Consider the following 24,049-nt stretch of genomic DNA (forward strand, 5'->3'; position numbering starts at 1 on the left):
AGCATTTCCCCCTCCACCACCTCCCTTGAGGAAGCTGTATACTTGTCAAAGTCAGAAAACAAAGGCAGTTAAAAAGTCCACATACCACATGCATGAAAGTGATGACATCTTGTATTTTAATGCAAAGTTTAATGTCAAAATTCATCTAAAGATAACAAAAAATTCAACCTGCTATATATATATTAGCTCCTCCCATTCCTTAGCTCTTTGGGGAATGTCAAAGGCTGCCAGGGGCACTGCAGACAATCCACATTCCAGCCTTCAGAGCCCCAGCAGTCCAGGGCTGCAGTCCAGGGCACCTGCCTGGGCCACCACCTCTGCATCAGTGCAGATCCAGGGTCTGGCCTCCTTATGCCCAGGAGAGGCAAGGTGGTGAGGCACAGCACTGGAAAAGGCACCAGGAAATGTGCAACCAAACCCCAAAACAAACAAAAAAGACCAGGTTGCACTTTAGTCTCTTGCATACATCTCACTAGATGAAAAACCACTTGCTGCAGCCACTGCATGAGTAATTTCAATCAAGCTGTTCTTTGAGCAGATGAACTAGGGAAGCCCTGTCTTCTGTGGCTGAAGGCTCTTGTGGGTGAGGAAAGGGAGTGCTGGCAGCAACTTATCCAGCAGCTGATTGTCTCTGTCCCACCATCTCCTGTGTCTGAAGTGCTGGAGTCACTTTCTGCAGCCAGACTAGCTTAAAAAACCTATAGGGCACTTGGAAGCTGCTCAAAGAAATAGGTAGGAATAGGTAGGAATGTCTCTGCCAAATTCAGCTGAAATTTGCCAGTGGGTTCAAGTGTTCTTGCCTAAAACTTGTTCCATAGGAAACAAGCCCAAAGTAAAAGAGGTGCAAATCAAAGATGATCATTTTACAGAGAAGTAACGCTTGACACTCTCTTAAAGAGACACTCATCGCAAGCACCCTCCTGCCCAAGGGCAGGCTCAAGGGCTCAGCCAGGAGAGCTTCCCAGGGCAGCCCCAGAGGGATGCCCTCCTTGCTGGCACGCTCAAGCACGGGCCAGCCTGGAAAAGTCATGCTCTTAGCTCCCCCAGACAGACCTTTACAGAAACCTCTGTGCTCTGGGACAATGTACCCACTGGCAAATATATTGCTATACAAATCTGCACCGTGTATCTTCTAGTGCCAGTTCTTTTGACAACATATAAATATAAAAGACAGTTCATTTTGTTAACAGTCACTGCGTGCATACTTAGCAACTTTAGCCAGTGACGCCAAAATCCTCTTCAATAATGCTTCGGGGCCAGATGGCTCAAAATCACACATCACAAATTCCTCTCTACTATTTCCATCTTGTATTTACCCAGCTCAGTGTGTAACAGCTACTGGCGTTGAAGGCCTCCTTTTTCAGAAACATCTGTGGTTTTGATAAGTCTTTGTAGGTATGGAAAAGCCTGAAGTCCTTCAGCTCCAGCTCTCGGAGCAGACTGTACCAGTACCTCACCACGGTGCTGTCATTGCCACTGACCTCAAACCCAGGCCAGTGGATGTGCACCTCAAAGACCAGCTGTCCTATCTGCTCAACGACATCTTCCAGGATCAGGTTTTCCAAAATTTTCCACTCGGCGCTCTCCACGTCTGCCTTGAGGACATCGATCTGCAACAGAAGCAGCGTTGCTGTGTGAAAACGAGCGACTTTGCAGTTGTAGTAACATCTGAGGCTAGGGCTGACCATTTGCCACTACACATAATTATTCATTTGATATTAAAAAATAAGTCAAAAAGCCTCAGAGAACTAACACAGGCAGTACACGGTGTTTCACACTTGACTGTTCATAGTCCTTTTCCTCCTGTCTCTAACTCATGGTTGGAAAGCTCCTCCTGTAACCAAAGCATGTTATTGGTTCCTTCACAATTCTTGGGTGGCATCACAGCTGTGAAAAAAAGAAACAGAACCAAAGCACAGACCCAAACCCACTAGCAGTGATTACTTGCACCACAGTTGAGTAGGGTGCTCATGAGCCATATGCTACATACATCACACAAGTGCAAGAAAGCAAAAATGAATGCTGTGGAGCAGCTCAGGTCATCAGCTACCCTTGGCCAAGCTGCTGCTGAAGCTTTTGCAGGATCACTACAGATGCTGAGAGAGGATAACTATGCAGAGTCTTCAGGATTTTAAGGGCAGTTCCTCCAAAGAAAAAGGCATAGCAGAAAAGAAGACATGGAGTGCTTGAAAGGAATAATAGATCTAACAGAAAAGTGCCATGTTCTAATTTTATACCATTATTTAATTTTGTAGTGAGATATTCAGCAATCCAACTTCTCACAGCCAAACAACACTGCAGGCTGACTTTGGAGATTAGCTTGGGGAGGCAAGGATTTAACATTAAATGAGCATTTCCTCACCATTTCACACCTGGCAGAAAACAATGACCACAGTGCAGCAGTGGACACAAGCTGCAGAACTCAGCTTTTCCAGAGCTCAGCAGGGAAAAGTTCTACACTGTGAGAGTAGGGTTTGCCTGTGCCAGTTCTACCTGAGCTGATGCTTCTGCCCATCTGCTCACATTCAAGGTGGGTTTGAAGTGAAAAACTGAAGACTTTATTTAATCAAGAATTCCTTAAAAAAAAAAAACTAAGAAAAACCCCCCAAAACCCAAAACTCAAACAAAGAAAAAAAAAACCCAAAACAAAAACAAAACAAAAAAAAAAACAAACCAAACCAAACCAAACCAAACCAAACCAAAACAAAAACAACAAAAAACAAAAATCCAGCAAAATTCCCAGATTCTCTCTGGAACTCTACCTTAACCATATTTAGCAGTATCAAAAAAGGCACCTGTGTAGGCATAGGAGAGAAATTAGGGGAGGTGATGTAAAAGCACTTCCAAGGCAACTGTTCTCCTAAGCTGCCCCATCCCAGGGCACGAGGCTGGAGTCATGCATGCCATGCCCCATCTGTGAGGCTCACAGACCCCTCAGCCCTGGGCACAGGGCAGGGGTTGTGCTGTGAGCACAACCAGAGCTGTGCTTTGCATGGGCCATGGCCAAGAAGCCACAGGGCCATGGCAAGGGGTGGCCACATGTACCTTCCCTTGTCCCATGGATGGCTGGCTGGAGATGCCAGGGGCTGAGGTGCAGAGCTCACAGGCATGTCAGCCCTCCTCAGGGGCTGTGCCCCAGCACTGTGGATGGGCAGGAAACTGTAGATGCTGGACACCTGCCCATTCTGGTCTCCATCTGTAAAACGAGGGTGTTAATCACTGAACGCCCTCTGCAGAGTGCAGGGCATGTGAAGGGCTGGGAGATTTGGGTGGAACAAGCTGGAAACAAAACACCACATTTTCAGAGCAGGGCTTGAATGAGGCCCATGGTCACAGAGAGAATCATAATAAGCCAAGGCACTGCTTGTCTGCTCATTAAGGAGGCATTGTGCCTCCTTCACACTGTAGGAGGCAGGGGGCCAGTGGAAAATGACCGAGGGACTGTGGAATTAAAGCCCATATTGTGGTATGTCCTCATGGGGAGCAGAAAGGAAGGTTGCACAGACAACCTTAGCTCTGGTATTTCCTAACTTGCCTGTCTAACAAAGAGCCTGTCAGTCTGTCCATCCATGGGTCAGTGGAACAGTTGAACACAGAACTCCTTTGGGTTCAAGGGGAGGCTGAATGTAAATCATGCAGCTCATGACATTTCAGCTCAGAGCTACACCATGGGTGAGCTCACTTGTTTTCCTTCATACATTTAAATTGGTTATTTATTTTGCAAATACCAGCTCATATCTCTACCTGTAATGCAGTTTTGCAGGCAGTTGGCTCCACATGGGTGCAATTGACACAGGACCACACTGCTGCACTTAAGAAGCCACAGATTTTTATCTCTGGGAGACTTATGTAACTGTGAAAGCAGACAAATTATTCAAAACTTTTTTTTTTTTTTCTTGGGGAGAAGGGGTGGATGGGTAGGGGAAGAAATGTTTCTAGGCTTGTTTTCCCATGATCTTACTTTATGGCATCAGTAGGACATCTTTTTCCCATGGTAATGTTTCCAGTCCTCAGGTTTGTTTATTTTTCTCTTGTGACATTAACTGCTGCTCTGGCTGCTCAGCAGGCACTCTGCATGCTCTGTGCTGTATTTGCAAAACTGATCTGAAAAGTGGTTGCTAACCAGTGTTTCAGTAGGAGAAAATGAGTTACCACAATAACAGCTTGAACACATAATGGAATGACCAGGAAAGAAACACAAGGCTGGTGGAGATGTGCTGCATACCCAAACCAGAGGCTCTTTGTTGCTCTTAGTGCCCTGCACTGCTCAGAAACCTGGAGGGAGGAAGGCACCTGTCTCAACCCACCAACTTTTGTGACTGCCTTCCAGGCAGGGTGTCCCTCTCTGCCCAGAGTCTCCACTGCATGCCAGGGGTAGTGTAAAATGAATGGTAGAACAGCTCTGTTTTGGCATATCTGAGCAAATTACAAGCATCCTGCTAACACCAAATGCAAGTTTTGTGGTGATTAGACAGCTCAGGAGACATTTACCATCAGTGATAATCAGCACACTACTGATAAGAAATGCACTACCACCTTCCAGTTGCCTTGATCCAAAGTGCCAGTGAAAGGATTAGTGGACAAATCTATAAATTCAGAGCTCTAATTCACCCGGGAGCACAGCTGGAGTCTACTGCTGTGAATAAATCCTGGAGGGCAAAGACCTACAGTGCCTGAAGGTAAAGTATGGCAGTGAGCTTCAAGCACTCACAAAGACTCATTCCTCTTATCTTCCACAAATCCTCTTATTCTCCATGAACTAACTAGGTTATCACAGAAGAGTAAAAAATGTGGATTTTAGAATGTTTCTCAGTTTACCTCCCTTGAAAAAGCACTGTAGCATTTTACCACTTACACTTGGAGAAAAAAAAAACAAAAAAGGGGGCCATGCTCATGCATAACCAAGCATATAAAACAGCTGAAAAAATTGTGTTTTACTTAATGAAGGTCAACACATACTGTATGAAGGTTCATTTCTTCTTTTTAGGGTAATGACTTGTTACAAGTGTGCATCATTTCCTAAAGCAGAGATCTGAGCTCTGTTTGCCTTGATGGTGTTTGAAATACCAGGGTTAACGGGGATTTCAGGCTCTGTGCTGCCCCGTGGGCATCATTTAAAGCTCCCCATGGAGCAGAGTCAATTGAGAGTGAGTAGCTGGAGGAAGCAATTTAGCTGTATTACTTCCAGCATGAGCTCAGCATGTGGAAGTGGAAGCCAGGAAAGGCAAAACCAGCAAATGCAGGTCAGGTACAAAGGATCCCTCCAGTTCTGTGGGAGCAGATCTGCAGTGTAAGCTTGGGAAGAGGGAGAGGAGAGCTGGCTTTCCTCTTTGTAGGCTTTCCTACAGTTTTCAGGCACAGGGACAGAGCTCAGAACCACCCCAGGCTCCTGAATTGCAGGGCTGCTCTCACAGTTCAAGAAAAAAATATTTCTCTGCTCTGGCTCTCTGTGATACCAGGTTACCATTTTGACATCAGCTGTACAGAAGGAAAGACTGCTGGCTCATGCATCACTTTTCCCCTTCTCTACCTGAGTACAATTCTCTATTCTCAGAAAAAAAAAACTCTAGAAAAAGTTGTTCAATTTACATTTTGATAGCATGATAACAACAGGTACTTGGGAGTGTTTTGTTTAACTGCACCTTCCCTCTTATCCTTTTCCCACATGCAGATTTTCAGCATGATATTTTCCTCATTTTCTTTCTGCTAAAAATGCATCCGCAGCCCATCCTCACCAGCAGGAGATGGCGTGGATGCAAAGTCCCTTTCATTCCCTATTATTCTGAGTGAAGGCTGTAATTGATGGCAGCCAGGATGCCACATAGCCTAATAGCAAATTAAGCTTGTGAATGTCTCTTCCCATGCTCCCTGAGCCATCCACTGGGGAGGCCAGGACTGCTGGGGGCCTGGCCAGAGCAACATGGATACTGAAATCAGGAGGAAAGTCAATCACCACCGATCAGTGATGTACAGTTCCAAAAGCAGCACTTCTCTTTCAAATTACTTCCCTTCCCTCCTGTCCACATTTACACCTCTCTGTGGTGGTCAGCACAGCCAGCTTCAAATTGGCTCTGGAACAAATGTGCCATTTGAGATTATTCACTCCCAGTGTGACAAATCGGGCACATCTTCAAGAATCTGCTTAAGGCATCAAAGTCACAAAGCTGATTTGTGCAGTTGGGTGCTTACAGGATCTTTGGTCTTTTTTTACAGTAAAGGGCAACTGTCCAGTTGAAGTCACTCATACAATATACTCACCCCTGAAACAGAAAACCTGCAGTGAGCACAGGCAAGCTTCGTTCCTCTGCTCTCCCCACTGATTCTCCAGAGCCTCACAAGTCACAGTCTATTCTCCCAGTTCTGGTGATGTACTTCCATGAACCCATTCCACAGCAGGAGTAGGATATTAATACTATGTTTACCACTTAAATCAGAGAAAATGTTTCAAAATCATATTTTTTAAAACCTTATTTAACTTTCTCACAGCCGACTCTCAGTACAGCAAGAGCTCACCAGATGCAGTAATGGCCCCAGAGAAATGCACCCATCCAAAGCCCACCAGCTCATGCAGGAGGCATCAATCTCAGCTGTGTGCTCAGGAGCACTATGAGCACTTTGCCCATGCTCTCCCATGGGGGACTGTTCCTAGGAAGGATACACCCTGGCACCCCAAATGTCTCCTTCCCACAGCCTCAGAGCCCAGGTCTGGGAGCAACCCTGTGCTTTCATTCCACAGCTCTTCCCTTGGTCTCTGATTTCCAATATACTCTCTCAATCTGGAAGCAATTTCTCTCTGAGGACTTATTATGGAGTAGAGATACATAGACCCCCTGAAGTCTAGTTATCTGGACCAGTTAAGCAATTTCTCTTAGTCTGGTGGACAGGCAGAGAAGAAGAGGCAGAAGGCTCCTTTTAATGACAGTTTACCAATGGACAACATAATCTTTGGACAAACAACCCCCAGATGATTCACAACATCAGCATGGCCTGAAATAATTTCTCCCTGGCTGCATTTGGTCAGGAGGTCACAGGTTTTCACCTGTAGCCTTCTGTCATCACAAACATTGTTCTTTGTCATGGGACCAGCTCTTGGCATCTTTCCTATTTTATGCTGGGCACTGGACTAGTCAGAGACAGCAGGTCACTTGTTAATCATCTCCTGGTCATACAATAATACAGGTGCTGAAGCCTGAATTGATTTTCAGACAGGTTTGATGGGTTTAGCTAGCTCTACTCTGTAATGATTTTAAAGCCAGACATCTTGTCTAGCTGGCTGCCCAGCAAGACACCTAGGTCACCTGTACAGTGACCCAGAGAATAAGTTCTACAAACATTCTGCATGGAGCAGGCACACACTGCACATGGACATGGCTGAGGGAGACAACCTTCCCCTCACAAGAAAAACTGAGCATCACAGACCTTTGTTCTCCATTTCTTTGAACTGAGACAAGTCTCCAGGGCAGGCAACAGGAGCCTCACCACTAGCTGAAGACTCGAAGTGATGCTTCCTCAGAGGAAATGGTGAAAAGTCACCACGAGGACATAAGCCCTCAGTGACCTCCTCATCTGCTCTGAGGGGCAGCAGCTCACCCCCCATTTGCACCGTTACCTCTTCCAGCTCACATGGCTCTCCTGCTGAGCACTAAAAGATGAAAACAACCCAGACCCCTCACCTGGTCCTTCAATCCAATGTCTAGATTACCCAAGTAGGAAAAAAATCCTGCAAAGAGTCTGCAGAAACCCTGACTTTAAATTATTTAAAAGCCTGATCAGCTGCAAAAGCTCTGCTTGCCAATGCCCATGCTGCAAAGAGACACTTTAAATGCTGCATGTGCTCCTCCACAGCCCAACTGGGAGCACGGCTGCTCTGTGTGCAGCCCTGGCTGAGCGCTGCTTTGTACAACATGCATTCATCCACCCAATCCTGCAGGAGATGTCCTGCTGCCCCCTCCCCACAAAGGGGGAAACCCTTTCCTTTCTGCTCTTTTGATCTCTGCCAGACACTGCTGGATGCCTGTGGGAACGGATATTTACTCAAAAGAATAAATAGTGTATGCTGGACCCTCAAGCCTCTTCATTAGAGGGTAGCAAACATTTGCAGTCTGTTTGTGCTGCCCCAGCACCAGTGTGGATGGTGGGACACAGTTCCACTCTTGCATGAAGTCATTTAACCTGGTTTTCCTAAAAGTGAAAGCCAGCAGCAACAGGACAAGCACTTTGCAGCAGGACAAGGGGGCTGAAAGTGCAGGAGGTTGTAATAGAAGGCAAATGGTGAAGGAAAAATTTATTACAAAGAAAGGGGCTGCTCTCAATTCTTGTTGAACCCATGCCATGTCATGGACCACCACCCTGGTCAAATATTCAGTACCTGAATTAAAACAGCAAGATTCACACTACTGTGTTTCATTACTGTGTTTAAGCCAGGGTTAGTGGCTTGAGGAGCAGCTGGGGAGTCTGCATACAGGTCTGAGCTCAGCAGGTCCTGCCTCTGGTACCATGTTGGGAAGCAGGGCAGGCTCCCCAGGCTCCTGCTGAGCTCCAGGTTTGACAGGAGGAGGGAATCAGGACTGACTGGAACAGCAGCAGCACAGCAATGCTGACTCCACAGTGCCTGCAGCAAGTGCCATGCTCCTCTGAACACAGCTCTTAGACACTGAAATAGTCAAATAGGGGGGTGGGATTGAACACAGCTTGCACAGCTCTCTAGCAAAGCTGGGGGAATATAGATTTTTATTACTTGATTTATTTTTTTTTTCTGAAGGGTCTTAACAACCACAAAAAAGGCAACAACAACAACAACAAAAAAGGAAAATAAAACCCTGAAAAGAATTGTCCTTCCCTTCTAACTTTTAGCAGACAATAATATGCTTTGAAAGTGCCTTTATTTCTTTTTTTGAAAGATGACCTGAATAAGTTCTGCTTTAACAGAGCAATACTTCAACACCTCCATTACAATTCAGGCTTTGCATTAGGCCTTTTCCTAGGGGAAGAAAAGGCTATGGATTGTACCATATTCAGCCAATGGTATCATTAAAAAGATCTTTCCTCCATGCCTGACAATTACATACTAAACACCTTCAGGTTGCTCTCTAGAAACACCAGTGTTCTTAACAATGTCTTGAGGAGAGCTCCTGCTGGAGAGAATTTAAATGAGGCAAAAGGAGATGTAAGGGACCAAGAGAAAACCCTGTAAAGGAAAGTGCATGAGACATTCTGTGCACACACTGAGAGCAAGAGGTGGTGAGCAGTAAACTGCTATCCAAAGATCTTTGCTGCCAGAAACATGAGGTTGTCAAGCTCATTTTTAGTTGCAGCCAAATTTTCAATCTACTTACAATTAAAATACCTTAGGAAGCAGCAGCCCCAGCTGACTAAGCAAGTACAGAACTATCACCACCTTTCATTATCCCTAATGAAATCCCTAAAATGTCAAAACACATACATGCAGGAAAGAAACACTGTGTGCCATGAGTTTGTAGATTACTCAGGGGCAATATGGCAAGGCTACAGAAGGCAGCACTTCCAACTGCAGCTGGAAACATCTGCACCAGCTTGACTACCTCTTTGCAGCAAGGGAAATAAGATTTGCCAGCTCTCTGAGAGACTCCCAAACAAAAGGTTCCCACGGGCACCAGTTAGTGCTCAAACTGCAGCAATATCTGCCCTTGAATGAGACAAACTGCACCATAACAGTTTATCTTGAGTCCATAAGCTACAACAGCTCCTCAGCAGCTAACTCAAATATAGAAATTTAAGTTAATGGAGGTGACGTTCATGCTCCTCCATCCTGTGGCAGGTCATTTATTTAGACTACAAGCTCTAAATGCTATGGCATTGCATCTGCCTGGTGCAAAAGGGTGCAGTACTAAAATGGGACTTCACTGCACAGAGTTACTCCTTCTGCAAATAGGTCATGACCAGCCATTTGCACTTTGAAAAAAAGTCAGTGTTCTGGGACAAAACTCTTTCTACTGTGCCATTCAGAAACTGACATAACAAAGAGACAGTCTGATGAGTCACAAAAAAGCAAACAAGATGATAAGCAGTAACAGTGCAGACATTTCCAGGGAATGACATTTCCAGGAAGAAGGCAGTCACAGCCTGAGCCTTAGCAGAGACACCATTGGGACTTCTGAATAGTACTGATTGCTGATGCTCCAGCTGCAGGAGGGGCAGCACAACACAAATAAGATGTTACAGGAAATACAGGGTCTCTCATGTGGGAGAAATCTTAGAAAGGCCAGTATGATAACCCTACAAAAGCAAAGGCTGTTCTTCACTGCTATATGTGGATGGTAAATAACAGCTGCAGAAAAAGGGGCACTTGAGCTTAAAGACCACTGATTGCACAAGAAAAACTGGATGTGAAAATAATGAGGCTAAAAATCAGATGAAGGGTGGGTTTTTTCCTTCTAGAATTGAGATTTTGGAAAAGCCCCAAATAAGCATAAAAAGCAAAGAAAAAAATAAGCCCTTTCAAGAATTCAGAATTCCAAACATTTGCTTTAGGATCTGTGATGCAACAATTTAAAAGACCTGGGCTCATTTGTTCTCTTTGACACTAAGCCACAAGCAGAAGAGCAGATCTGAACTTGTCCCCCTCCTCCAGCAAGGTGATGGGGGCTGCTCCCCTGCTGCAGCAGCACCATGGACTCATGTCCCTGCTCCTGAGCCCCTGGCTTCTCATCCTGAGCTCAGGATTCCACATCAGGACCAGTCTGCATGTGCTCATCAGCTGATACTGAGGTGCTGCTGTGAGTTAAGATGAGCTGAGTGTGCAAACACTGGTGGCACCCACACACCAAACCAGGGCACAGCAGCCCCTCAGTGAACACAGCTCACACTAAGCAAACCCCAGGCTCCCTGGGCAACACCTAAGTCCAGCCTTGAAGGGATAACCAAAGTTACATGATTTTGTCTAGGCAGGGTCAAGAATTCAAAAGGCTGTTCTGGCCCCTACAGCTCTAAGGTATGCATAGTAAAGGGTAATTTCATGGATTTCATTGCTACAAAACTTGAACATGAAGATTTCCCAACCTGAAGAGTTTATTTTTTGTTTTGTCAATAAAATCACCCTGCATAACTAAGCTGTTACAGATTTTCTCTGGACTTTTATTTTATATCTATTTGTGTACTACCAACAAAGTTGATTTTAAGCAAAAAAGGTCAATCTTTCCTTTTATACTTGTCCTTTCTCATCAGCCTTCACAAAACTTAAAGTGCAGCATGAAATAAATTCTTTAGTATCTACTTGAGGAGCAGAGCAAGTGATAAATTACTTGTCTAGGAGGAGATGATGTTATTAATCAAAATGACTTCAGAGTATAGTGTTTTGAAGTTGTGTTGAGTATTAAATAACAGGTGAAGGAAAGGAGGTTTTTCCTTTTGAAAGTCTAAATTGAAGCCTATTCAATAAAATGAAGCAAAATTACCCAAGTTGTTACAGAAAAAAAAACTTCATGAAGAGAGAGTGTAAATTAAGGCCTTCAAATCTAAATCAGGATGTAAAGATTGATTTGCATTTATTTTCATAACAAATAGTTTGGTCTCTTACACAATTTGTTTGAGCTAACTTGAATGGCAGGAGTTGAATGCAGCTCTGCAGTCTCCTGAAAGTTACAGCTATGACCACTTCATGATTAAATTAAGGTTTTACTCTGCATCCTCACATTCTCCTTTCCAGATTAATTTGTTTTACAAGAAACAATTTCATTCACTGTTGAGCCATACTGCCAAGGAATGCAAACTCATAGCACTTGCTGAGGGCATGACAAGAGACTTGTCCTGCAGAGCTCCAGAGGGAAGAGAACCACTACTGAAACAAGAATTTGCATGTGTGAGCACACATGCCCATTTGGGACAGAATGGACTCTTGCTTTTTTCCTGCTGCTCAGGGCCTTTCTGTCAAAGGTTTTTAATTGTGCTTCACAGACCAATCTTTGGAATACAGAACACATAGTAGCTTTGAGTAGGTTTGAATTTCTGGTGAAGGGTTAGCAGTGCATAAAAGAAGGACAAGAGCCAACAGGCATGAATGGAAATCAGGGATGTTCATACTGGATATAATGAGAAACATTTTCATGAAGAGAACGGTCCAGCAGGATAACAACTGACTCAGAGAAACTGGGCAGTCTCTGTTCTGGAGAAAACTCAGTGTTTTTCAAGACCAGAGTACATAAAGCCATGAACAACCTGGTCTGACTTCACAGCTGGCCTTTCTTTGAGCAGAGGATTGAACCACAAATCATTCAAGTTCCCTTCTGACTTGAATTATCCAACAACTCCCTAGGAAAGAACCTTTCCATGCATCTATCACTAATCCATGGGAAACAGCAGCACTGTAGCATCCTCACCCTGTAGGTAACTACAGAATAGGAAAGTAAAACTTTTCATAAAGGTGAACTCCACTGCCATAAGAACCATGTGCCCTCAGTGTCTTTCTCCCTTTTTTCCCCACTGCTCATTGAGAGTGCATAACAGAGTGTGCATGTTGAGCAAAAAGTTGAGGGCAGAGGGGGAGGAGAAGGGAAGATGAGCAAGATCAATTTTTACATCTTTATGCTTTTCTGTGGCTGATGAAATATTGCTCTTCCCAGAAGATACACCAGTAAATTTTCAGTTTAGATGTGTATATCAGGAAGTAAGGCTCCCATGACACCCTTCGGAGATTATTCCAGGGCTTAAGAGATTTCACACTCTAAGAGTTCCCAAAATTACTCTGACTACATGTTTCTTTTGTGAGCCACATCCTAATATAGTACTAGATAAGTCCTCTGCCTCCAGGCTATTTACACTCCTCAGAGAACTGAGGACTGTTTTGCCACATAGCCAGGTAGAAAGATCAAGTTTCAATATTTTCTCACATCCACTCTGACTCCAAAAAAATATTTGAATTTCTTGCCAAAATATCAGGATGGGTTTCCCTGGTGTGGATGAAGTCTCAGTATTGCCTGCAGAATAGCAGGTGTGCTCTCATCTGAGTCAGAGTGCAAATGAGCCCATCCAAGTTTTTTTGATTCTCTTGCACACAAAACCCCCAAACTGCAAGTTTTCTTTTCAAGACTACAACAGCAAGAACTCCAGGAGATCTTGTCTGTGCAGTCTTCATCAGCCTGATTTTCTAACATCAGTGGAAACAGTTTCAGTCACTTGTAAGCTCTTGGATCAAGTCCCAAATCTTAAAGAATAAAAGCATGGATAAAATGAGGCATTAACTTCAAATGCAGCTGCCTGGAATTCCTGCCTTGAAGTGGGAACGGAACAACATTGAGGGTAGGCGGAAGGGTTTTTTAAATTAAAAATGGGATGAAGAGCATGTTTTAATTTGCTAATTGAAAAAAAATGTTTCGGAAAATATTCTGTGAAACTGTTTTGAATTAACTCATTTATTCAGTCAAGGGAACATTCCACTCACATTCACCAGAAGAATGGTGTCTCTACGTAATATACAACTTCTCAGACTGCCTTCCTTCTAACTGAAAGAAAACCTGAACAGAAAAATATGAGGACAGTCAGCCCATTCAGGTATTTCACAAGTATAAAACACCAGCAAGACTCAGAGTATGTAACCCCTTTATCCCCACTGGGAGAAAGTCAGACTTACCTAAGCCATAGCTTTGCACAGAGGGGCTCCTCAAACACTGCCAGAGCAAGAGGCTTTATACACTGTTCATAATGCACCAAAACACTTACCCAAATCACACGTCATACCTACACAGCTAGAGGAAAGCCTGGTTGCATGTTTTACTTGTGCATTATGTTCCTTGGCTGCCATCCAGCCCGCTGTTTTCAGAAAGTTACACACTTGGAATTTACCCCTATATCCTGCTCATTCACAGAAGTTGTTACAACCACTCTGTTCTACCATGAAAACCTGTCACTGACCTCAGCAGGTCTGGTGTATCACAAGACTTGTACACTTTTTCTGGATTGGGTCAATGATTTTGCTGTATGACTAATTGTTCTAAAATCAAAACAGTGCAAGGCACACATCAAAGAAAGCCATCTCAGTCTCCCCAGATGTTTCACTAATGCACAGCCTACTACAGTTACAGTATGACTAGAAAGAAGGAAAAGGCTCCTTTCTTCTGCTCTTATCTTCAAAATGTTCCAATCAGTACAGCTGAACTAAAAGAAAACATTTTTTAAAAGTAAAAAGTGAACCGAAAGGACATCTTGCATTTTTAAATAACAAACCAAACAAACATTGCACTGCTTGCTTTGTAAATCTTACAGAAGAGCTCCTCCTTAGCCCAGGCTGCCTGTTTCTTAAAAAACAAAGACAAGCACCACTAACTGCAGGCTATGAAGGATATTAGCATTTGAATTCATATTTGTATATACCCTGAAGGAAAAACTCTCTCAAAAGCAAGCTAAGAACTTCCTGAAATATATTATGGCACATTTATTTGAGATTTGAAGATTCCTGATGTCTTTATAGTTCCTTAAAAACAAACTGGGAAATGCCAAAAAAACACCCCACAGATTGCTGCCGATTTCAAAACAGGATGTTTTTGTTTTTGAGGACTGCAATTAGGAACAGTGACCTTGAAAATGTAAGCAAACCATCCATTACCTCTTCTCTTCTAATTACTGCTGCAAATACTGTTTTCTCTTTATAAACTTATCTGTGTGAGTAGTTTAGTTTTCATGCTCAGGCAAAGAGCAGAACTTTCACAGGACTAAATGTGCTAGCACCCAACGTCAACAGATAGTTCAAGGGAAAAGGAAGTGAGAAGGAGAAAAAAACTATTTGATATATGGCATTGTGGCTGTTTTCAGCACACAGAGAAAGCAAGGTGGAAAGGCACCCCTACAAGAAATGCATTACAAGTACTGCTGAAGAAAAACCTATTATCAGGAGAGGACCTTGGAAAGCGCATGGTTCCCCCAAGCTGCAAGAAGGGAGATCTGGAGCTTCCCAACACCCAACCCCGCATTCATAAACCTGTCACCCAAGTCCTTCCTCACCTTGTGGTGTCCAAATTCACTGAGCACCGTGCCCAGCTTCTTGGTGCTGGTGTGCAGCCTGCGGGCGGCCATGACGGGGTTGGGGTCCCTCCAGTCGATGGACAGGCGGTGGTACCAGAGGCGCGGCCCCTCCTGCACGTGCGCCGCCCTGGCGCGGGGGTCGAAGCCGTGCACCTCGCACCCGCTGCTGGCCATGCCCAGCTCAAACTGCCTGTCATCGCTGCCCAGACTATGGGGAAAAGGAAAAAAAATTAACTATTAGTGCAGCAAAAAGAACTGCTAGTGAGTAGGATGTTCTTCATTTGAAGAAAATTCAAGCTCAATGCAATATTAGAACTAATGGCTTCCTTCTAGGCAAGAACCAAACCACTTTTAGCCAGGCTGATAACATTCCCAAAGAGCTTTTCCTTAATTCAGAAATTGAAAAAATTTGTATGGAAGTAAATAAAACATTGAAATCTTTGTGCTGTCATTATCCATATTCATATTTTTTGTATATATATATTTCTCTACTTTCAATTTGCTTTTCTCTTTTACAGTTTACAGTACTTTCCTTATTCTCTGCTTCACAAACTTCAAATAACCAAGCCACAAGCAGAAGAGAAAATACATTTTAAATTTATGCAATACTACTTTGTAAAAATGTGGCACACTTCACACCACATCTGTGACCTGTAACAAACAAGACCCACAGTGACCATCAGTACAGGTAAGACACAAGAGCAAAACGCCTCTCTTTCTCTGTGAACAGGAAGACACAGATTTAAAAAAGCACATTTAAAAATAAGCACTTTACAACAGTAGCAGGGTTGTTATATAAACTTGGGAGAAAGATTGCTGCTAATTTGGTGAAGGCCCCAAAGAAGAAGAAAAATTAATAGCCCCATTGTACAGCAGTATTGTCTCAGTCCCTGCCTCTGTGAGAAGATGTGTTTTAAGAGGCTGTGCCCTGTTCCCACCTCCTATAGCCCAGTGGTTCACACAGGGGGCACTAAAACAAAAAAATCTGGTATTTACCATTGCAATCACACATCTGAGCCACAGGCCTTTCCTATTCCACAAAACAGGATGTTCTCTTCATTCCTACTCCTTCAAGCTTATTCCAAATGTGATTCAAATCATGAACTTAACATTAAACAAAATTAAGCTGTTTGCTATACACACGTGTAGTGCTGAGAAAATAATTAAGATTTTTTTTTAAATCAGTTTTATTGTAAATTGTACAACTGAGATTATTCACTCTGTAGTAACAGCACAGCTTTTATCTGTTGTGCACAGAACATGACAGGGCAATACTCTAAGATGTACTAACAGAGCACCTGCTACACCACACCACAGTTACCCTAAGCAATGGTGTGGGTCTGAAATAATTCTGGCTATTTGCATCAATATGTGAAACATGACACATTTTAAATCACGTCACACACTATGGTACAACCTTAGGCCAGCACTAAATGTTCTACACAGATGACACACAGGTAAGATAAAATGAATTCAACTCATGAAAAACTCATGTTTTGGAAGTTACAGTATGGAATGCTGTAATATTGGCTAAGCACACTGTAACAATACCCTAGGAAGTTGTCTTCTCAACCATCCTCCCTTTCCCTGGGAAAACAGGAGGAGATGGGGTGTGCAAAAATAGCCTAGCGTGCTTTTAAGAACAACCCTAATTCACAGGATTCCAACCCATACAGCTGTGTGGGAAGAAAAGAGAGGAGTTTTCTTTTAATACATTTAACACACATAGGAAAAAAGTTCAGAAGTTAACCATGTGAATCGACATGTTTGTTTGCATGTGGCTTTCTACAAAAGGGACAGTGATGGACAAAGACCAGTGTAATCTCTCAGGAATGAGAGGCTGGCTAAAAATGAACAGCATGGGAATTGTTGGGGACAGTCACAGCATTAGTGATGAACCCACCAGTGACCAATGGACACATCTGTCCTGACACACTTCTGACCACACCAGCTGCCACAATCCAGAGGGCCAGATGCTTCTGGGGCAGAGAGACCTCAGGCTGCCTCCAAACAGATTGCTGCTCATGTGGACTGCAAAGGGAGCTTCACAGTGGTGGAAAACAGGAAATAAAACACAGATGAGGGTAAAGATGGGCATGATGTGTCTTCTGGCACTCTAGTTAACAGCTCAGATTTATGCCTGAGGAGAGATCCAGCCAACAACAAATATACAGGAGAGAAAAGGAGGTCTTCTCCAAAGGAACTGGTTTGAAAAATGCCTGGCCCACATGGGATCATGCAAAGGGATAATGCAGCATGAAAAAGATTTTAAAAACAGGTCTCCTAATAAATATGTAGTTAATTAAAGAAAGATGTGTTACTTAAAAAGGGATCATGATTTTAAAAGGAAGGTCATGAAAGACTTGTGAGGCCTTTCCTCACCATCAGGAGAGAGCAGCTGCTGCCTCCATCAACAGCAAAATAGAACATGCTGAGGAAGCTGACCTGTTTTTCCCAGGGGGGAGAAGGGAGCTTGGTGACAGAGTGTCCTGCAGTGGGGACAGAGCAGGGCACTGCCAGCAGAACACACAGAACAGACTGTCGGAAGGGAAGGGAAGGGAAGGGAAGGGAAGGGAAGGGAAGGGAAGGGAAGGGAAGGGAAGGGAAGGGAAGGGAAGGGGAGGGAAGGGAAGGGAAGGGAAGGGAAGGGAAGGGAAGGGAAGGGAAGGGAAGGGAAGGGAAGGGAAGGGAAGGGAAGGGAAGGGAAGGGAAGGGAAGGGAAGGGAAGGGAAGGGAAGGGAAGGGAAGGGAAGGGAAGGGAAGGGAAGGGAAGGGGAAGGGAAGGGAAGGGAAGGGAAGGGAAGGGAAGGGAAGGGGAAGGGCTGGCACGGCTCCCCACAGGCAGCAGGGCACTGACGCTGACCCGGGACACGGCACAGCACAGCAGGCAGCAGTGTCCCTTGGCTGTTCCCTGCTCCCAGGGTTCACAGAGGGTCACGGTGCACAGAGCCTTGTGCTCAGAATAGACACTGGGCTTTGGCTTCACTAGATGAAGCATCAGCCCTGCATCACCCGGGGCGCAGGCAGCACCGAGTGGCACAAAAGCTGCTTTGTCTGCTCCAGCACAGCTCCAGTGGCCACCTGTAGCTGACCCAGCCTGCAAACTGCAGGTACTCCAGCTCCCACAGCGACCACAGCACAGAGATGTAAACACATGCAAGTTAAGGTCCAGCTTTCTCTGCTCCCCCTCCTCCCCCTCCCTTTCAAAGGAAGATAACTGAGCTCAGCAGCTCAGGAAAAAATGAAGAACCCCCCTGCCTGAATCCTAAAGGTCCTACGTACACTTTAGGATGCACCTGAAATGGCATTTATACTGTATTGCAGCAAGACTCTTTAAACCTCTGCTGGTAAGTTTCTGAAATCCTATTCATTTATGTTATCCCAGCTTGAGTGCCTGCCTGTGGTGTTTGTAACTGACTTAGTTTAATCTAAGCAGATTTAGCACTAATAACTAGAGCTCACTAATGCATATTGCAATTATGTATCACACTGGGAAATCCTGTCCCCCAAGCAAAAACATTGCTGCCTCCCAGTAGTGGAAGCAACTAATACTAATCTAAAAAGATCCCCAGATGTTCCAGGCGCTGCTCGCTCCCATTCACAAGTAACCTCTTCTATAGCATTCAAGCAGGCAAAGCCTAAGCAGCATGTTTTATTCCACTTTTAATGATAGATGGATTTAATTCAGGATTCCACTAACACTCCCACTGAACTTTCACATTTGTCCTCCATCCATCCTCTCTGCAGAGAATACTCTTCATTGGAAGCAGCTGCTCCCCATTTGCTCTTTATGAAACATATGAGATAACAAGAATGTTTAAAGGGGATTTTTGCCTTAGAACAAATTATTTTTCTGTCTGTCATAAACTAAAGGAAGTGAGTCTGAGGGGAAGAATTATGCAGTAACGAGCTCCAAAGGTTACAGAAGTAAACTGGTGGATTTAAGAGTGCTTCTCCACAACCTCAAGTATTTCCCTTTTATTTTTTAGCTGTTTCATGTGATGCATCCTGGTTGGTTACTTACTGCTTGTGTGTATCTGATGATTGATGGGAGAGCCAACATCAATTTCAATCTCTGCTAAGCCCTAGTGTTCCATCACTGCAGAAAATCTGGCACTCATGCTCTCTGGACTATACACAGAACAGTGTCACATATAAAGTGCTGGTATACACACACTAGCTCAGTTTTGTTCAAAACCATCAGCAAAATACCTTGGTGTTGGTCAACTTCATGTTTAATTTGCACTTCCTAGCCCAGATTAAATCAACTGTGTTGTGCCTACTGGACAATTCAACAAAAATACCATTCTCAACCCACACTTGATCCTTAACAACAGGGAGAAAGGACACCAACACAGGAGCTCAGGTCTAATATTAATGATCATGCAGCTTGAAGGGCAAGGTCTAGGTTAATTCCACTGAACTTTGAGTACTTTGCCAAGACATATAAAAATCAGCAGCCACACCGTCCCAGACTTCCACTATAATCAAAGGAAAGGTGTACCTACCTCCAGAATGCTATTTAGCTTAGCTGATTTTCCACCTGAATGTGCTTGCCTCTCCCTACTGACTGCTAGAATGGCCCTCAGGCAATGACTCAGTACTACAGTCAGACAGTAAAGTCTGCAACTGAGCATGGGGTAACACAGTGTCTCTCCTAACTTCTATAGGAATATGAAAAGCTGAGAAGACAAAAATTCATGTAAGCCTCTAACTTGCATTAATGTCAAGTAAGCATAATTTGAAACCTGAGAGCACCTCCCTTTTAGAGGATCTGGGTCTTTACAGCTCAAATTAACTCAATCAAAATATAAACCCATGGAAATTTACCAAAACTACTCCCTTTGACTCGAGGGCACCCTGCCTCCCTGCCACGCTCACTGCAGGTGTCACCTGCCATGTACTAATGGCTGAGAAATGCCACCCCAGCACAGTTCCCTGCTGCAAAATCACAGGAATAAACTGCACTGGTTGAAGTGAGATGAAGCCTTTCAATACCCCTCTAACCTAAAGCTGCCTCCCAGGACAGCAAGTACAGTTTCATATGGCAGCTCTACGTGGTGATCTGTGTGAAACAAGCTCCAGATCTCAGCAACTGTTCTCCTAAAGCACCTGAGTGCTGATGGCCTGATGCACTCTGAGGACTGACCTCCCTCATCCTCCTGGGAAACAGAATGTTTTATTAGCAGGGTAGCAGGCTGCATGTGTGGTTTGCTACCTGTGAAAGCACTTGTTCTGTGAAGAATGAAAACTTCACTTTACAGTGCTGTAAACATCATAAACACAGCAAATATTTCAAACTCAAGCCACAGCTGCCTTTATCACTATCACTTTGGCACATGTCACCCCTGAATGCGTTCACCAGAGTTAGTTAATGAAGTTTTGTAAGTAATGCTGCTGAAATCCCTGGTAGTTATACAAGCCATCTCTGCTCAAAGAAGATGTTGTAGGCTTGTCAGCTTATCTTTCTGATTCCTATCTTCCTCTACACAAACTACCACTCACAAGTCACCATCAGGCAATTTGTTTTCATACCAATATTAGAAAGGCAAATAAAGACCCTCATGGAGAAAGGTTTTTTCCCTAAAAAAAAAAAGTTTATAGATGTTTATCATCAACACATGATCAACACACCTGAACAAAGTTTATATTTCAGAAGATAGCCTTGCTGTGGCCTGTGTTGTATTTATAGGGCTTTTTGAAGCTACTTGCCATGAAACAATTATCTTTTGAAAAGAGCACTTACCCAAGTGAATAGAGTCGGCATTGCTTGCTTCTGATTCGATGGATGAGGCTAAACCTCTCATCAAGACAGATTGACCAGGGCTTTTTTGTGGTTTTGGAGTACCCTTTCAAGCTGTTCAGGTTCATGTGTTCACATGAAATCTGTTGAAATCAAAGGATATTTCATTGTTAAGATGGGACTTTTAATTTGCTTTTAATTTGCCTTCTGGGGGAGAAGTGGAAAAAAGAAAAATGTTCATTGGTTTCATTTAAGTCTTATTGTCAATCTGATACACGGCTACAAAGATTTGATGATTTTTTTTTCTTTGTCTGTTCCACTTGGTGAAATTTAAGGCTTACATAATTCCCCAGAGAGCAATGCAGTTTGAAAAGCAAATAATTAAGCATTAGTACTATACCAAATTTATTTTTTTTCTACAAGGAAAAAATGTTTCAGCATTCACGTTTGTTTTGGGTTTTTTCCAAACCTTGGGGTGGACTCTGCATCTGAATAATGTTAAAATCAAGACTGTAATTACAAAGCTGAAGTGTCTCTGCAATATGTACCTTACTCAGAGTGTCCTGGATCTCAGCTACAGAAGGGATTTAATCACTACCCCAACACATGCCCTCTCCAACAACAAAGAGATTTAAGCAAGTGTGTAACTAAACAGAGGAATCATAGCATGTGTGTCTATACTGAGCTGGCTTGGACATCTTGAGTCTAAAGCCAGGATAAGAACCCTGCAAAAGAAGAGATAGAGACCCTGCAGGGAGGAACACTGTGAGTCAAAGCCCTTGTACAGATTAAGAGAGCAAAGACTGAAAATGCACTGGTTTCATCAGAAACCTGGACATGCCAAAAACCCCAGAGGAGTGAAGTCAGCTTTGCCAGCAGCTGAGCAGCAGCCTGAAACAGCCAAACCCACAGTGACAGAGCCAGCAAAACCATGGCCCTGTGAGTGACACCCTCAGAGGAGCTCCTGCCTGCAGCACCAGCTCTGCATGTCCATCCAGCAGCTCAAGCCAGCATTTCAACCCCAGGCTACCACATCCCACTCCACCTCATTCCTCCAAACCCACCCTGGGAATGCAGGCACAGAGCTGGAGAGTGCTGCACCTTTCCAGAACCAGAGCCAGAGCACAGCAGTCGATGGAGAGATGGTACAACTCGTACAGCTCTTGCCACAGCAGTGAGAAGGAGGCAAGGGGAAGCAGAAGGAAGCACCAAAGCTGTGGCTACTTCTGCCCAGGAAAGGCTGCACTGCTCTGCACCATCATCAGCATCCACAGCTTGCTGTTGAAGGGCTTCTCAATCTGTGCAGCCCTGACACCAAAGTCAGGGGTTGCAGGGCACAGGTTGCTATCATGCAGATAAGAAAGCAAAGACTAGAAGAGCTGCAGGAAGCCAGCTGAGCCATCACGATGAAAAGTTGTTATCTGGGCCCAGTACCAGCCCCAGCTGCAGGAATGGGAGCTGACACTGTCAGAAAGGCAACAACTGAAATGGTGGAAAGGACAAAGCCAGGTTAAGTATCAGTCCTGAACAGACTGTTCTCATCTTTCTCCTTTCCTTCCTCTACAGCAGACTGCAGAGGCTCAGTTCTCAGTCTTAAACTAAAAAGCACAGCTCTGGTCCCACCTGGAACCACAGAAATGAAACCATTTTACAAAGAGGTGGGAGTAAAACCTGGAACCCAGTCTCTAATGTGGCAGGCACACTCTCCACCAGGTACCTTATAATAAGTAAATACAACCCTCATTCTTTAAGAAATGTATGCTCTGAAAGATCTTACCTGGAGCTTTACATTCAAAGAACTGCACACTGCATGACCACCCCCCTGCTTCTGCTTGGCTCATAATTCCCATGGAAAATTCATGAAAGCAAATACAGCATCTCTTCATACTGTTCCCAGGATTCACTAAGTTTTAAGCAATGATTTGCACTGCACCCCACTAACCATTCCCCTTCAGTCACATAACAATCATGGAATAAATTGCAGCACTGCAATAATAAGCACTAATTTAAGACACAGAAGAATAATGTACTCTCTACAGAAAACTGAGATTCTGCAGTGCTGCCACTTAATTGAGTCATGGCATTATGAGCAATTACAGCAGTCAGAGTTTGAAGCAATTTTAACAGCTCTTCTACTGAATAGCTCTTGCTATTAAAAAAAAAAAACACACACACACAAAATTCCCCCAAACAACAACTGAAAATTAAAAAAAAAAATAAACAAACAAAAATCAAACCCTGAACCTGCCTTTAGCACCATCATCAGTCTGTTAGATGGTTTACTGATGCACTGAGCTCACATCTTTTTTTGGGCTTCTGTTCCTTCCTATCATACAAACAACAGCACAAGAAAGGTGCTTCTCCTGATCATGAAATACCAGCACTGAAAATGCTTTTTCTGGCCACAGCTTGACCCTGCTGACATGGCTCCTTCCTGCTCCAGCAGTTTGAGCCATCCTACACTCATGGCATGGGGCTGACCTTATGCACAGTAATTAGTAGACCCTTGCTCAGCAAACAATGAAAATGACATCCCATGGTTATCTACATAAGCAAGATGCCATCTTTGGAAATTCTCATACCAGTCATGGTGTTGTCCCATCAGTTATTCATCTTGTAACATCTGCCAGGTCAGGAACAGGGATTCCTCTCATTTTTTGTTTTCATTTATGCTTATTCCCCAAACCAGGGTCAGTTACTCCAAGAATGAAAGTTCTCGCTGAGTGTGTCAAAAGCAATAAACTCTCTGTTAATTGATGTCCTTGTAGGCTTTGACCCAACTAGTGGAGTTTAGCAGCATATGCCACTGTTTATTAAGTCACTGAGATGAAGAATGTTTTCCAACTTAATACGTCTGCCTCAGTCTAAACTTCTGTACAATAAAACAAGCAGCTCTACACAGATCTCTTGCTGTCCCCACATGCATCATCTTGCCTCCTGCCCTGTCGGGGTTGGCATGAGTGGCAGCAGAGATATCATTTTATTGAGAATATATCCAGGGATATCCACAAGCTGGAGAATACATGGACACCCTGCTATCCTCTTTTTTGGAGGTGTTTCAAATTAATCTCAGCCTTGAAAGCACTGCATTAACAAAGAATTTCATGTGTGAATGGCATTTCAGTGATGTTGGCACCTGGGGCTTTTTGCTGTTCTTCAGTGCAAGTAACAATGCTGTGATCTCTGTATTCAAGGGTCGATTGCTGACAGACATGGGTACCAAAAGCAGCTGCCCTGTTGGAATTGTGAGCATCCAGCACCTTTTCCATTTTTTATTACAGGAAATGCACAAGAAAATGCTGTTGAGCATAAGTG

The 24,049-nt window shown here is 43.9% G+C and overlaps 1 protein-coding gene across 1 annotated transcript in view; it reads right to left on the bottom strand.

Annotated features, from left to right (window-relative positions):
• Positions 1–755: 755 nt before the first annotated feature.
• Positions 756–24,049, bottom strand: part of METTL24 (methyltransferase like 24) — a gene marked incomplete at its 5' end in the record, with an annotated part of 44,389 nt that continues 21,095 nt past the window's right edge. The window contains 3 exons of the mRNA XM_079298765.1: positions 756–1,610; positions 14,971–15,199; positions 20,738–20,877. Of these exons, the coding sequence (XP_079154891.1) occupies positions 1,296–1,610; positions 14,971–15,199; positions 20,738–20,877 (684 nt within the window). The 3' untranslated portion in view covers positions 756–1,295. The remainder of the gene's footprint in view (positions 1,611–14,970; positions 15,200–20,737; positions 20,878–24,049) is intronic.

This window comes from Erithacus rubecula (genome assembly GCF_903797595.1).
Source record: "Erithacus rubecula genome assembly, chromosome: 2".
In the NCBI taxonomy this organism is placed as follows: Eukaryota; Metazoa; Chordata; class Aves; order Passeriformes; family Muscicapidae; genus Erithacus; species Erithacus rubecula.